The sequence below is a fragment of the Leishmania donovani genome, chromosome 24 (assembly GCF_000227135.1).
Source record: "Leishmania donovani BPK282A1 complete genome, chromosome 24".
In the NCBI taxonomy this organism is placed as follows: Eukaryota; Euglenozoa; class Kinetoplastea; order Trypanosomatida; family Trypanosomatidae; genus Leishmania; species Leishmania donovani.
In genome coordinates this window covers 828,289-842,567 of record NC_018251.1, presented here as the reverse complement: position 1 = coordinate 842,567, position 14,279 = coordinate 828,289, and the positions used below count along the sequence as shown (strand labels likewise).

The 14,279-nt window shown below is 60.7% G+C and overlaps 5 protein-coding genes across 5 annotated transcripts; all 5 read left to right on the top strand.

The window, feature by feature from the left end:
• Positions 1-830: 830 nt before the first annotated feature.
• LDBPK_242290 (hypothetical protein, conserved) lies at positions 831-1,571 on the top strand (the record flags this gene model as incomplete). Its single annotated transcript, XM_003861270.1, has 1 exon — positions 831-1,571. One exon carries the CDS (start codon positions 831-833, stop codon positions 1,569-1,571), a length of 741 nt encoding a protein of 246 aa, XP_003861318.1.
• Positions 1,572-2,252: 681 nt separating this feature from the next.
• LDBPK_242280 (hypothetical protein, conserved) lies at positions 2,253-2,996 on the top strand (the record flags this gene model as incomplete). The annotated part of the gene is made up of 1 exon (XM_003861269.1): positions 2,253-2,996. The coding sequence occupies one exon, from the start codon at positions 2,253-2,255 to the stop codon at positions 2,994-2,996; it is 744 nt and encodes a 247-aa protein (XP_003861317.1).
• Positions 2,997-3,796: 800 nt separating this feature from the next.
• On the top strand, positions 3,797-8,113 carry LDBPK_242270 (basal body component, putative; the record flags this gene model as incomplete). Its single annotated transcript, XM_003861268.1, has 1 exon — positions 3,797-8,113. The coding sequence occupies one exon, from the start codon at positions 3,797-3,799 to the stop codon at positions 8,111-8,113; it is 4,317 nt and encodes a 1,438-aa protein (XP_003861316.1).
• Positions 8,114-8,840: 727 nt separating this feature from the next.
• Positions 8,841-11,891, top strand: LDBPK_242260 (hypothetical protein, conserved; the record flags this gene model as incomplete). Its single annotated transcript, XM_003861267.1, has 1 exon — positions 8,841-11,891. The coding sequence occupies one exon, from the start codon at positions 8,841-8,843 to the stop codon at positions 11,889-11,891; it is 3,051 nt and encodes a 1,016-aa protein (XP_003861315.1).
• A 1,383-nt stretch (positions 11,892-13,274) lies between these two features.
• Positions 13,275-14,279, top strand: LDBPK_242250 (hypothetical protein, conserved; the record flags this gene model as incomplete). The annotated part of the gene is made up of 1 exon (XM_003861266.1): positions 13,275-14,279. The coding sequence occupies one exon, from the start codon at positions 13,275-13,277 to the stop codon at positions 14,277-14,279; it is 1,005 nt and encodes a 334-aa protein (XP_003861314.1).

The following is a 14,279-nucleotide window of genomic DNA, read 5'->3' as shown; positions in this document are numbered from 1 at the left end:
CCCCCCCCGCGCGCACACACATACATAACGCTACAGGGTGATGCGCGTTTTCGTCGGACCGGAGACTGAGTGACCAACATGTGCTGTGATCCGTGTGTCTGTCTGTGCCAGCGACGCGGCGTTGCTGTGGTCGTGCGTTTTCCTACCGTCTCCATGAAAGCCAAGAGGGAAGCTTGCTTGTTCTGTTTTTTTTTTTTGCTTTATTTTTACTTGTGTGGCTGTAAGCGATTGTGTGTCACGAGTTCGTTTCACACTGCGGTTCCCCAAAGCCACAAACAAATGTGCAAAGGCTGATATGCAGCACTGACGCACCGGCAGCGCTGCCGCTATGGGGCGCAGTGATGGTCCGAAGAGCTGGTGATCGTTGCCCGTGCTGTGTTTGTGTGTGTGTGTGTACACGGAGTATGAGGAGAGAGTACAACCTTCTTACTCTCTGAACCCTCTCCATCTTCCACACTAACTCGGCTTGCGCCATGCTAGTGGTCTTTTGTTTCCTGTACCTAACCTTCTGCATCTCCATCTCATCTCCGCCCGTTTTGTTTTGGCTGCCCCCCTCCCTTCTCCCTCTCTTTTTCTTACATGTTTCTCGGTAGTCTCAGGCGTGTGCCATCAGCTGCTGTGCAACTGGGCGTGCAACCTCCCTCCACCCCTCATTCGGCCGAGCAGTCGCAGGCTCACCTACCTCACTAGCAGGCAGATCGACTGCAGCACGGCAAGCTGTCTGCCTACACGGAAGCGTCGACCGGATCGCCGTGTGTTATGCCAAGAGCAGAAAACCGCCTGTCCCTGGACGTGTCGCCTCCCCCCCCCCCGTTGCTTTCAGTCTGCTCATGCATCCGCCCACCTCTGGTCAGGGACTGTTCCCTCGCTACGGCGGAGGCTGGATGCACCAGTTTGGCCACGTGTACGCCCTCCAACAAGAGCTTCTGGATCCGAGTGCGAATAACTGGTTCCGCGCAGTGGAGTTGTGGCACACGGCGCGTCAGGAAGGGGTCGCCATGAACGTGAGCCACTTTACTTCCATCCTGCGACAGTGTGTTCACCCTGGGGCATGGGCGCAATCACTGCAGGTGCTCAAGCAGATGAAGCGGGAGAACGTGCGTCCTGATGTGGTCGGCGTTGGCTGCGCGCTGGCGGCGTGCGTTGAAGGGAAGCACTATGACGAAGTGGAGAACATCTTTGCCACTTTTCACAAGACGATGCTGCTAGACAGCGTTTGCCACCTGGCGCTGATCCGCGCGCGGCAAGAGAGCGGCAATGCCAAGGGCGCCATCGCGGCTGGGAGGCAGCAGCAGGCGGACCAGGTGCCGTTTCTTCCGTACACCTACACGCATCTACTGGAAGCATGCAACGCTGAGGATGATGCCGCCTACGCCATGGAGCTTGTCCATAATATGCACAGCGAGCAATGGGCCCCGTCACAATGCGCGATGCTGGCTATCGAGGATCTGGGACGGCGCCACGAGAGACTGGCGGCATTTTCAAGACCGCTACTGTCCGCAAGTGACAAGGCACACGGCGCACTGCCCTCGCTCGACGCCTCGAAGCGTCTTTTTCCGCCAGAGTGGTGACTGCGAACCCTCAAAAGTGCGCACGCGTAGAGAGAGTGATGCGCTGCGCCATGTGCCGCTTGTCCTTTCTTTCTTCTAACTCTTCACACAAGCACATGATCACGAATGTTTCTTGGGAGTGCCTTTGCGCCGTGCCCCTTCCTTTCGGTCCCTCGTTCCTCCTCCGCTCTCTCTGTCTCGTTTCGCCGTTGGCGCCCGCGCATCGTCTTCTCCCCTTACATGGACAGTGCGGGATAACGAACACATGCGCATGTGAAAAATAGAGACACTTCGCTCCCCACGGCCGCCTGCATCACGCCGCACTGCTGTGGTGAGTTGTGTTGGAGCGTCTCCACACACGCGTGCACAAGCAACTCCATTGCACGTGTCTCAACACTCCACGTGGAGCAGGAGCTACGGCAGTCATATGCACCTGATGCATCTGCGACTTCCCCTCCTTGCCTTCGAGGTCGACGCTGCTGATCATGCTGCCTTGACGCACTTATCTGATGGCGCGCGAGTTGTCTGTCTTTCCGCGTTCTCTCAATGTCTCTCTCGCTCCCTCACTCTTCTCTTCTGCGTCCCAGCCGGCGCGCATCATTTTCGGCGCGGCAGAGGAGATACACGCGAAGGGTGCGGTTGAGAGCGGCTCTTGGCGGAACTGCTGTTGGCCGTCTCTGTGTTTGTGTGAGATGGAGAGAGATGGCACCCAAAACGCGAAGCGGGTCCAAGGCTGCGACGCGAGGCCGCACACACGATGCAGCAGCGACATCGCAGTCGCCGAGAGGTAGCGTGAATGCTGCTGAGAAAAAAAACAAACAGCGCAGCCTGTCCGCGAGAGCAGAGGCAAAACGAAGTGTCGAGGGGCTAGTAGAAAAGGCCGCGGGTTTCGTTCGACGTTACAAGTGGTGGTGCATTGCCCTGCTAACTGTTGCGTTGGCTCTCGTAGCGGCGCGTCTTGTGGTGCTGCTCTCACCTAGTGGGTATGCCTCCCCGCGGGAGCGGCATCCGTGCTCGTGCGCAGTGGTGGCTTCTACCTCCAATCGGTTGGCAAAAGCAGTCCTCAGCCGTCGCACCGGGGTGAGCGGGGTCCACTGGCGAACAGAGGAGAAGGGGCTGGACTCACTGGCGTTTGCGACTCAGTGCAGCGGCAGCGCTGTCGTTACGCTGCCCGGACCCTTCGAGTCGGTCGATCAGCTCAGGGCGGCGTTGGTAGCGCCTTTCAAGGGCCGTCGCAGCCGCTGTGTGGTATGGGTGACTACCCCCGAAGCAGTGAAGCGAGTGGCGAACTCATTGAAGGAGCTTATGGAGAATAATGCGCTTAGCGGAAAGACAGTGGTGCCAGCGCACAGCCGCGCCACACTCATGCTCAAGTCGCCGGAATCACGGGAGCAGTTAAAGTCCAGCTTGCCACACCGTGTGGTGCACATGTTGACTGAGGTTTGACCTGGATCACACCCATAGAGAGTATGTCTGCACCGTGTTCGCCATAGCCCGTGTATGTTATCTCTCGTTCTCATGGTGCACACCTTTGGGCTGCCTTTGCTTGGGTCATCGTTGTGCCTCCCCCCCCCCCACGTCCATGCCTGCGGTCGAGCTAGAGTGGGTGTGAGAGGGCATAGTGGCCTGCCGGAGGTTGGGGTACATTTCTGCTGGTGAATGCACCGGTGCATCGGCGTGTTGTGCGAGTATCGCCAAAGAGTTGTATTTACAGTTCACGGTGGCACCTTGCGCCACAGGGCTGCCCTACTGCCTGGCAAAGGGAGAGTCGATCTGGTCCCTTCGCCAGCTCCGAACGAGGGGGCGGCGCGGAGTGGACATTGACTGGGTATCTGTGCGGGCCACAGCGTGTGCGCTGGGTCGTGGCGTCATGAGGCGTCCCGTCGCCCAGCAGTGGTGCTCATCTGTGTGGATCACCACTTGCGCAATCTTCATAAGCATATCACTCGTCAACCAACGTATCGCTCTTCGATACCCTCCTCGCTCCCCTCCCCTCTTCCTTTGATGGTGGTTCGTCTGCAGGTACGCACTTGGCGTTGCCACTTCCCTTAGTTTGGTGAGCCGGGCCTGTCCGTATTTCATCGGTCTCCTGGCCATCCTCTTACCCTGCTACCCGTTGTGTCTACGGAGTGCGCCGTCCCTTTCTCTTCGCACGAGAGAGCGCGTACACACGGGCAACAGAGCGAGAGACGAGGTGACTGACAACAGTGCGCTACACCGGCTCCGCATTTTTGAGCTGCTGCACCATGGTCTCCGATGGGGCACAGAAGAGTGGGCCAGTACCGGGCGACCACGTTGACCAGCTCCTAGAGGAGTACCTGCGAGTCATCAACGACAAGGATGACCAGCTTCACCGTCTGCTCCGACAACTGCAAGATCAAGAGGCAGCTGCCGGGCAGAGGGAGGAGGGCCACACCGCAAAGCAGAGACAGCTTTCGGAGCAGCTGCAGAGCAAGAGCAAAAAACTGAAGGAGATGCAGGCGCAGTCCGCGCGTGATGAGGAGGCGACTCGCAAACTCGTGCTCAACTCGGAGGCCCTCAAGAAGCAACTGCAGGAGAGCGAGGAGCACGCCAAGAGCCACGCGGTTGCGGCAGCTGAAGCCGCGGCAAAGCTTCACCGACTGGAATGTGAATTGTCCAACGCCCAGGCCACCCTTGCGGCGGTACAGGCCCAAAAAACGAAATGCGACGAGGGATGGGCGGCAACCCAGCTGCAGCTGGAGGCGCAGACCGCTGCTGTCGCGGACCTCAAGTGTGAGCTGGGGGTAGCTAAGCGGACACTAGGTGAGGCTCGGTCACATGCGCAGCAGCTGCAGGCGCGCATTGAGGAAATGATGCCGATTCACGAGCACACGTCGGCGCTCGCCGCACTCGAGGCAAAGTCGGCGAGTGAGCGTGTAAAGAGCAATCAAGACATAGAAAAACTGCAAGAAGCGCTCTCTAGCGGCGAGATAGATCACCGTACGACGAAGCAGGAGCTTAGGAAAGCGCAGCAAGACGTGGAGGAGTTGACGGCCTTGCTACAGACCACCACGAAGGCGCTCGATACCACTAAGCACCAGCTCTTGACGGCGGACTTGACGAAGCAGCAAACGGAACGAGAGCTGCGCGAGGAGGCAGCGCGGTGCCGGCGAGCGCAGATGGAGTCTGCCGAGCGCGTTGGTGAGCTGGAGCGGTCCTTGGCGCGATCGCAAGAGGTGCTCCAGCGCACCACGGCGGAGCTGCAGGCAGCCTGCGCCCAACACGAGCGCTACAAGGCGGTATCGGAAAAGGCGCACGAGGGGGTGCAGGCACAAAACCGCACGCTGCAGGAGCAGCTGCGGCAATCTCAGGACGAGGCGGACCGCGCGCGTCGGCTACTCGAGACCCGAGAGCGGGCGATCAGCGACAGCGCCGACTCTCTAGCTCGCGCTCGTGAGGAGGCGACTCGCACGCAAGCAGAGCTGCGTGAGAGGCTGGCCACTGCCACGGCTGCCGCGGCTTCTCGAGCTGAGGAGTGTGATCGTCTGCAGCACCAACTGAGCCGCGCGCAGTCGGAGCTGGCGGATGCGCAACGGCGCACTGCTGCCGACGAGCATAGCCTGGCGCAGAAGCTGGAGGAGCTGCAGGCCGGTGTGCAGCGTCTGCATCTGCAGCTCCGAGACAAGGAGGAGGAGACGCGCCGCGCCGAGCTCGTTCACGGCAAGGAGCTGCAGAAGCTTCAGCACGACCACGCATTCGCCGTAGAAGACATGCGGCGCCGCCACGAGAGCGAGGTGCAGGACTTGCACGCGCGGCTGGAGCTCGCGCGCGCGGAGCTAAGTGAGAGGGCGGGTGGATCAAAGGGGCTGGAGAAAGAACTCCATCACGTCGCGGAGGTGCGGCAGAGCATGCGGAGCGAGATGAGCCGCCTGCAAAACGCCATCGAAGCGAAGGAGATGATCATTCAGGGCCTACAGCGCGAGGCCGATAAGCAGCAGGCAGAGGTTGCCCAGCTCACGCAACGCTTGGCCGCGCATGAGAGGAGCGAAGGCGTCCTGCGGCAGCGTATTGAGGAGGCGGAGCGGGCTCAACTGGACTCCAAGGCAGCAAGAGAAAGAGCAGAGGAGAGCGTGGTGGCCATCAGGAAAACCGCAGAGGTGAACGCCGCCACCCTTGCTGCGGTGGAGGCCCAGCTGAGCGAGAAGGACGGTGCCATCGCCGCCCTCCGTATGGAGGTGAGGGAGTGCGTAGAGGCGAAGCAGGTGGCCTTCAAGGAGGTCATGCAGGAGAAGGCGAACTGTGACAAGCTAACACTCTCCTTGAAGGCAACGGAGGAGCGGTTTGACAAGGCTGAGATGGAGCTGCGTGTCGCCTTGCAGGAGCAGCAGCGGTTGCAGCGCTGCGTCGACGAGAAGTCGAAGGAGCTGCGGCGCCTCAAGGAGGAGGGGGAACTGCGCGATGCGGACTGTGCACGCCTTGCACGCCACGCAGAGGACGTGGAGTCGCTTGCCAAGCGCACTGCTGAGGAGCTGCGCCAGACGATCCACGAGCGTGACGACACTATTCAGCGCCTGCGCAGCGAGCAGGCGACGGTACTTCCCCACCTTAACGAAGAGAAGGGCAAGAGTCTTGTTCTGCTAGAAAAGTTGCAGCATCAGCAGGAGCTTAGCCGCATGCACATGGACAACGCCCAGCAGCGCATCCGCAGCCTGGAGGAGGCCGTGGCGGCGCGAGAGGCGGAGGTGGCCGCGCTTCAATGCGACAAGGCGCGCGCCGAGCAGCAGCTTCTAGAGGTCCAAGCACAAGTGACAACGCTCACCGGCACCCTCGACAGTCGTGAGCATAAGTACCAGCAGCGCAAGGAGGAGGTCCAGAAGGCGCTGCAGCAGGTGGAGGAAGTCAAGGCAGCTACAGTGGTGGCGCTTGAGCGTGCCGAGGGGCAGACAGCCGCCGCCAACGCGATTCGCGAGAGGTACAAGGCGGAAAAGGCGAAGATGGAGGTCCTCTTGCAGCGCATGGAGGAGCGGGTGCGGGCGTCGGCGAAGCGCGAGGAGGAGGATCGTCAGCGGGAAGCCGACCTGATGGAGAAGCTCACGGAGACGGAGGAGGCGCTGCGGCGAGCGCAGGACACCGTGGACTCACGTGTCAGTGAGGTGAAGACGCGTTACGAAGAGATGCGCCGCCAACAGGAGGAGTCGTTCCGCGACGCCACGAACGGTGCCGTGGCTGCCGAGAAGCTCGCGACCTCTTTGCAAATGCAGCTGCGCGAGGTGCAGCGCAGAGCGCTGACTGCAGAGGGTAGCTACCGCGAGCTGCAGCGCCACGTCGCAGCGTCCCGAGCTCTGGCACTGGAGGAGTACGCGGAGGAGGCAACGGAAATGAAGCGAGCGTGCATGGAACTTGTTCTGCGTGCGCACAGCGGCACTGTGTCCCGCGCCGCAAGCGTTGCCAAGGACAGCTGGTCTGTCGCCCAGAAGATAGCAGCCGATCTCTGCGAAGGCGCGAGGGACACGGAGCGGCATCTGACGCGCCTTCAGTTGAAACACAAGGCGGAGCTGCAAGCCGTCGAGGAGGCGCACCAGCGGCGGATGGAGGCTGCCGCGGCAGAGCACCACGAGGAAGTTGCGCGTGTTCAGAGAGAGCTGGCTGAGGCGGAGCGGTGCGTGCTGGCACTCAAAGAAGCAGCGCAGCGCACCGACAGCGACCGAGAGCAGCGCACGCACGCCTTGAAGGACTCTCTGGAACGCGTGACAGCGTTGCTGGAGATGGAGAAACGCCAGACGGCCTCCCTGCACGAGAGGGTGGCTGCGGATGAGGCGAAGCGCAGCAGTGATGCGCGCGCTGCCGAGGAGGCGCGTCGAAACCTGCAGCACCATTACGACAAGCTAAAGCGTCAGCTGGATGATCGAGTCGTGGAGCAGAAGCACAACGAGGACGAGCTTCGGGAGCTGCGTGCAGAAGTTGCCGCGCTGCAACGCGTGCTGGGCGAAAAAAGGCGGGAGGCGAAGCAAGAGGCCGACCGGGTCACGAAGGAGCAGGAGCGATTGATGGCCGCCGTTGAGGCCCGCGAAGTCGCGGAGCAGCGCTGCGGCGAGCTGCAAAAGCAGATAAACTTCATGCGCGGACAGCTCGAGACGGCGCGGCTGAGCCACGAGCGCGTCGTCGCCGAGCATCAGGCGACCCAGCGGACCCGTGATGTGCGACTCGAGGCAGCGCAAGCAGAGCTCGCCACTGCCGTTGCCGAGAGGCGCAGGTACCAGCGCGAGGGGGAGAGCCTGGAGCAGCGGGTGAAGGAGCTGACAAAAGAGGTACAAACGCTGCGCCAGCACGAGGCAGACATCCTCGGGCAGCTGCAGTCATACAAGGCGGAAACCTCAGCGCTGCGTGAGCGGTGCGCGAACGTGGAGTCGCTCAAGAACATTAGCGAGGCCTCCCTCGCCGAAACGCAAGCGCGCGAGCGAGACCTGATGGAGAAGATCGAGGAGCTGCGCAACGCCCAGCAGCTCATGCAGCTGTGCTTTGACAAACAACAGGAGCAGCTGGAAGTGGGCCGACGCCTCCGCCAGCAGGACGCGCTGCAGGGGCCTCGGTTTTCCTCGTAGCGGCCCTCAGTGTTGGGTGGTGCTGTCTGCGTGCACTGACCTTTTGTTACTTGTACAGTAGAGAATGACGCCCATAGACGTAAGCGTAGACGTAGAGGTGCGTATGCTTGTGTGTGTACGTGGGTGAGTATGCTTGTCAAGGCCAGCAAACAGCAGTGAAAATGAAAGGAAGGCGACATCTGCTTTCATCTCTCCCCCCAACGCAGGCCTCTCATCTCCCTTTCTCTCGCGCCCGGGTGTTGCTCGCGTCTCTGGCGGTGAGAGAGTGTTGCGGTGGTGCGTGTAAGGCGCATTCGCGTTTCGCTGCGTCACTACGGCACTGCCATTAGTGCTGCGGCTTTCCTTGATGTGAAATCTCAGACGGTGGAGGGGGTGGGGCGAACACACTCTCTCTCGCCCCGTTGTGCGCTCATGTCTCTCTGCTCTCTTCCCTCCCCCCTTCCCCCTTCCCTCCGCCGACTGTTCCTGGAACGTCCGTTGTTGGCCATTCCTGTGAGCGTGGGAGGCACGCCTTCGACATTGTGGAGGAGTACACACCACCGAGAAGAAAACGAAAACAGAAGAAAACGACGCCCGGCCGGAGCAACAAGGGAAGGAGGCCCACCTCTCGTGTGGCCTGCGCGCGTGTGCGTCTCCCTGGCCATCCATTGCTGATAGGAGCGTCAGCGCCATCGACTCGACAGCAAGGGGCTTGCTTGCACATCTGCAACGCCGGCAGAGAAGGAGGATGGAGGACGTTACCGAGAGCCTCGCAGCGGCGTGGAAGGAGGCGATGAAGGGCGTGAGGGTAGGCTACAGAAAAACGAAGTCGGTGCTGAAGCAGATCCCGGTGGACCGCCTTAAGGCGATCTCGGTGACCGGCGGCGTCATGTCGCACGGCGATATTCGACGCTTCTTCCAAATGAAATACGGAGCCGAGGTGCGCAACGCCGAGGGAGAGCGCGTGGCGGCGGACGAGGCCAGCGATGTGGCGAGCTCCGATGAGGAGCCGCTCACCGACGCGCAGGTGCAGGAGAAGGTGGACAAGAAGTTCTTTGATAAGACGTACGACCCTGCCATATTCGAGCTCGAGCACTTGGACGGCTTTGCGTACACTGACGACGAGGCCGAGGGCCGGCTGATGCGCGAGGCCGCGGAGGGAAAAATGCGGGAGCTGCGCCAAAAGTGCAACATTGTTAGCACAACGCTCAAGCGACGGGTGCTGGCGCATCACCACTCCTTCGTGAGTGGCACGGAGAAGATTCGCGACATCAACGACAGCTTGCTCATGACCTCGAGCGACTGCAAAAAGGCGCGCGCGGCGATTCGTAAGTCGAAGGCCGCTGTGGCTTCGCAGGTGGCGTTGCTGGCGCAGCAGCGCACGAAGGAGAACGTGGAGGCGACGATTCAGCTACTGGAGGCGATGAAGGCGATGTGTGGAAAGCGAACTCAGCTTATGAACCTCATCTCCAGCGGCAAGGTGCATGAGGCTGCCGGCTTTCTGAAGCGGGAAGGCCCCATCGACATGGAGAGCTCGCTGGCAAAGATCTACTGCATGAAGCCGGTGATGGCGGAGTGGCGCATGTACCGTGACAACCCCAAGAAGCTCACCGACTGCATCGAGGTGGTTCTCACCGACTGCCTGACGAACAAGTTCATTGTACCGAGGTACCGCAACGCGCTTGAGGCCTCACAGGACCTCGGCTGTGCCAGTAAGACGTGCACGTTGGTGGCAACGCTGGTGTGGCGCGCAGCGATTCAGATTCTGTGCAAGTCCCTGACAGAGGTGTCGTTTGTGAAGAGTGAAGACGCCCCACTGGCGGACATTGCAGAGGGCATACACCCCGACTACCTCATCCTCGGCGTGCGGCAGATGGCTTCGAAGTTGATGGACTTCTTGTATCTCTACTCTACTGTAGTGCGGCTCCACGAAGAGGAAAGCCGCGGGAACTCTCCGTACGCCGGCTTGCACAGTCAGGCGCTGCAGCGCGTGCAGGACACAGGTCGTAAGGTCGGCTGTGACTTGGTCGAGAAGTTGACGGTGGTTCTCTCGAGCGCACGCCTCACCTCGATCGACCCAGACCGTGTGCTGCACCTGTTCGTGGTGGTGAGTATGCTGACAGAGGCGTTCGGCGTACTGGGAATTGAAAAGGCGGAGCAAGCTGCGGCCCGAACACAGATCAAGGCGGTGCTGCTGCGTCACATGCAGATGCACTTCCAGACACCCAAGGCCCACGAGGTGCTGGCCTTCATGGCTGAGGACGACTGGGTCGTGAGTCCTGTCTCTCCTCCGTCGCTGAACATGGTGAAGCCGCTGTCCCCCAGCAACTTCAAGAGCTTCATCAAGGAGGTGAAGAGCTACCTGCGTCAGAGCACTGACGAAGGCTCCCTCGCCGCGGGGGCGATGCCGTTTATGGAGAACCCGTTCCTCACTGAAAAGATGCTGGAGCCCGCCGACACGTCCAGCCTTGTGCAAACGCAGACCTTCGGTGTCTATTGGGCCACAGCGAAGACGGGTTGCGCGGCGGCCACCACCGCTGACTCTGCAGACAACGCCTCCACGATGCGCGACGTGGGGACTGACTTAGAGACTGCGCCGGTCAGCGCGCCTGCCAACATCCAGGATACCGCTACGCTTGCGTCGTCGGTGGACATGCCGCCCTCCGTCCTCACCTCCAGCGCCATTTCCGTCGCCAACGCATTCCTCGAGTACCAGGCCCGCATAGCAGTGCGGTTTCCTCCCTTGGCGGCCGATATCCTTGGCTGGTGCGAGGAGCTGCTGTGTCTCTACTTCTACACTGTCGTGGACAGCTTTGTGTCGGTGTCGCGCAGTGTGCCGATCGAGCATCAGGGCGACTTTTCTGCGAAAGCGCAGCGCGTGTTGGCCGAGGTGCGCGCGGCAGGGGAGCGTGCGGTGGGGGCGGTAAATGGGCAGTATACACCGAAGGATCATATCCGGCGTCTGTGCAGCGGTGGCGGTGCCGGCGGCGCTAACGCGACGACCTTTCGATTCCCGCCCATCGTGTGGGGCCGTCTGTCCAACGAGTTCACGAGCGCCGCACAGCAGTTTGCTCTTGGCAACCGCACAGTGGCATGCCAGTCGGTGCTCAGCCTCATCTTTGTCTACGAGGCCACTATCCAGACAATGAGCCCACTCCTTCCGGCGACCACGGTGCAGTCCTACATGCAGCGGTGCCGTGTGCTCTACGAGGCGGCGCACGAGGTGCTGCACGTGTGCATCCACCGGTTGTGCCAGGCTATCTGCCCCATGGAGAGCGTCTGCAAAAGCATTGCGAAGCTGAAGGGCGGAAAGGATGAAGTGATGGTGAGTTCGTACGTGGCGCAGCTTGTAGGCAGCATGAAGGAGCTCAACGAGCGACGTGTTCCGATGCCGACCCCGGCTCTTGAATCGGTCTTCTTGCAGCGTCTCATCTTCGCTGCGCAGGCCGTGCTGGTACGGGAGTACAGCAAACTCTCCAAGAAGCGCATGAGCGACCTCTTCGTGATGCAGCTGCAGGTGGATGTGCAGTTCTTTCAGCAGCAGGTCGCCTCCGTCTTTGGCAAGTCTTCGGTCGTTGTGCCCGACTACGTACTGCGGCTTGTGAAGGCGGGTTTCTTCGCGGATGACAAGGCGCAGTGCTTACAGTGGGTGCGCTCCAACCATGCCCTTTACTACAGTGTGGACCTCGTCAACTGGTTTGGGGCGGCTGATAAACCCTTCATGCTACAGCTGGAGGACCTGCTGATCCGGGAGCTAAGGCACCAGGACATCCTCCCCATGGATCGCTTTGCCCTCTGAGAAGCCACACCGAAGGAAAGCACGCCGCCGTCGATCCTTCGACAACCTTGCGTGCGTGTGCACCCGACCACATTCTCGCCGGTGGTGTCGTGCGTATTTCCGGTATTACCGAGTGCTGAGGTGTGCGCGTGCGTTGCGTGATTCTCTTTTTCGTTTTCGCTGTCTCGACTCGTGTTGCGTTTCCCAATCGCACCTCTCTATCCCCGCCTCCGCCTGCAGACAGAGAGAGAGACGCATGACCCACCTCCTCGTCGGTGTGTTCTGCCACCCTCCCCTGTCCGCCGCCGTCCCCACGCGTGCAGGGCGCACAGGTCTCACTCCTTCACCAGACAGCGAACCAATGTAGTGCGTGTGTATAAGGAGAGGGGAGACACCGTTAGCGTGTGTTCGCTTGTTTGTGGTCATCGTTGTGGTGTGCCGCGCTGTGTAGCCTTTCCTCTTAGCGCCGCTGCTGTTGTCCCTGTCTCATCAGCCATCGCCTCCGCTGGTGTCCCTGTCGCACTTATGCCCTCGCTTGCGCGTGCCGCCCTTTCTTCTGCTGCTGCTGCTGCTCACGCGCAGCACAGAGGCTTCCACCTCCAACATATCCTCTGCAGACCGAGACAACATGTCACGGCGTATGAGACCACCTCCTTTCTCTTCTTTGTGCGCGTACCGATGGGGAGGAGGGACGGGGGAAACTCTGCGGTAGAACAACAAATACAGAGGACACACCGAAACCTGTTGAACGCACGTGTGCAGCCGTGCATGTGCGGCGCCTCTTTCTCTTGAGTCTCCTCTCCGAGCTAAAGGCAGCCGGGCAAGCAATTGCGGAAGCCACGGCAGCAGGATATGGCAAAGGGAGAGTGGTAGCAGCACCGTACTCTGGACGTAGAGAGATGTGTGGAGGCACTCGGGGTGCCTTCCGTTTAACGCCGCCCCATGCGGTGCAGAAACACCTCAGATACGATGTACTTGAGGGCGTGTGCGTGAGGGAGTGAGTGGGGGTTGCCCTTCACCTGTACCTCGCTCTTTCCCATATACTCCTCCTCCTGGTACGCAGTCCGGGTCTCCACTCCTCCTGTGCGTGTCGTTTCCCCTCACCCAGCAACCTCCCCTGCTCCCATCTACTCCGTTTCCCTGCTCCTCCGGTTCACTACCTGGCCACTGCCGGTTCTCTCCCTCTCCCCTTTTCCTTCCCCCCTGCCCACCGCCTGTGAGCGGCATGTGGCACAACGCAGGAACGCTGAAGAGTCACAGCAACTGCAGCCTCCCAACTGCCTTCTACGCATACGCTCGAGTGTGCATGTGTGTGCGCGTGTGCATATTCACTAAACGACTACCAGTCTCTCGCGCGTTCACATTTCGGCACCCCCCTCTGTCCTTCCCTTGCCGCGCTGAACGATGAAGCTAGTACTTTTCCTCGGCAGCGTCGGGGCTGCGTTGGGGTGGTCGTACTTGAGGCACATTCAGCTGCCCGTGGGCCCGTCGCGGCTCCTGTGGGGCGGCGTCGTGTTCGGGCACCGTGGGTGCCGTGGTGTGGCGGGGACGCCGGAGAACACGCTGGAGGCATTCCGGCACGCAGCCGCATCCGGGTGTGGCGGTATCGAATGCGATGCTCGCCTCACCAAAGACAACGAAGTTGTCATCTTTCACGACGCCTTCGTCAACGGCCACCTCCGCGACGTCCCGCCGACGCGCCGCATCGATGAGCTGACGCTGTTTGAGCTGCGCCAGTGCACCTTCACGGCCGACCCCACGGGAAAGGTCCGCGTTCCTACACTGGAGGAAGCCATCTTGTTCTGCCGTGATAATAACATGCGCATGTTGATCGAGGTGAAAGATCTGAAGCGAACGTATCTATGCACGGACAAGGTGCTCGAACTCTACCGCCGCTATCCGGACTACATGTACGATCAGACCACCCTCATTTCCTTTCACAGCGGTGCCCTCTACCATGCCAGGAAAGTGGACAAGCGAGTTGCAGTGTGCCAGCTGTACGCTGCGAGCATGGTGCGCTCGTGGATTGCGCTGAAAGTCGACACGCTGCCGTGGGTGCTGCGCCTTTGCCCGGCGTTTTGGGATTGCGTACTGCTCTTTGTGTATGAGAGGGTGATACCGTGGCTGACGGGCTGCTCCATGGTGGGGCCGCGCCATGACCTGTTCACCGAGGCGAGCCGCAGGCGCTGGGTTACGCGGAACATCTGCATGTACCTGTGGGGGTTCGAGTGCGCCGAGCAGTACACGCCAGCGATGCGGCAACCGGGTGTGTGCATCTCGAGTGACGAATACAAAGAAGGCTTTGGAACACCGAAGCCACCGCCAAACTACGACATATTCGGTGATCGGCAGCGGGAGTTGGAGAGACAGCAGGATGCGACGTGTAAGCGGCTGCGCATTGGCAAGTAG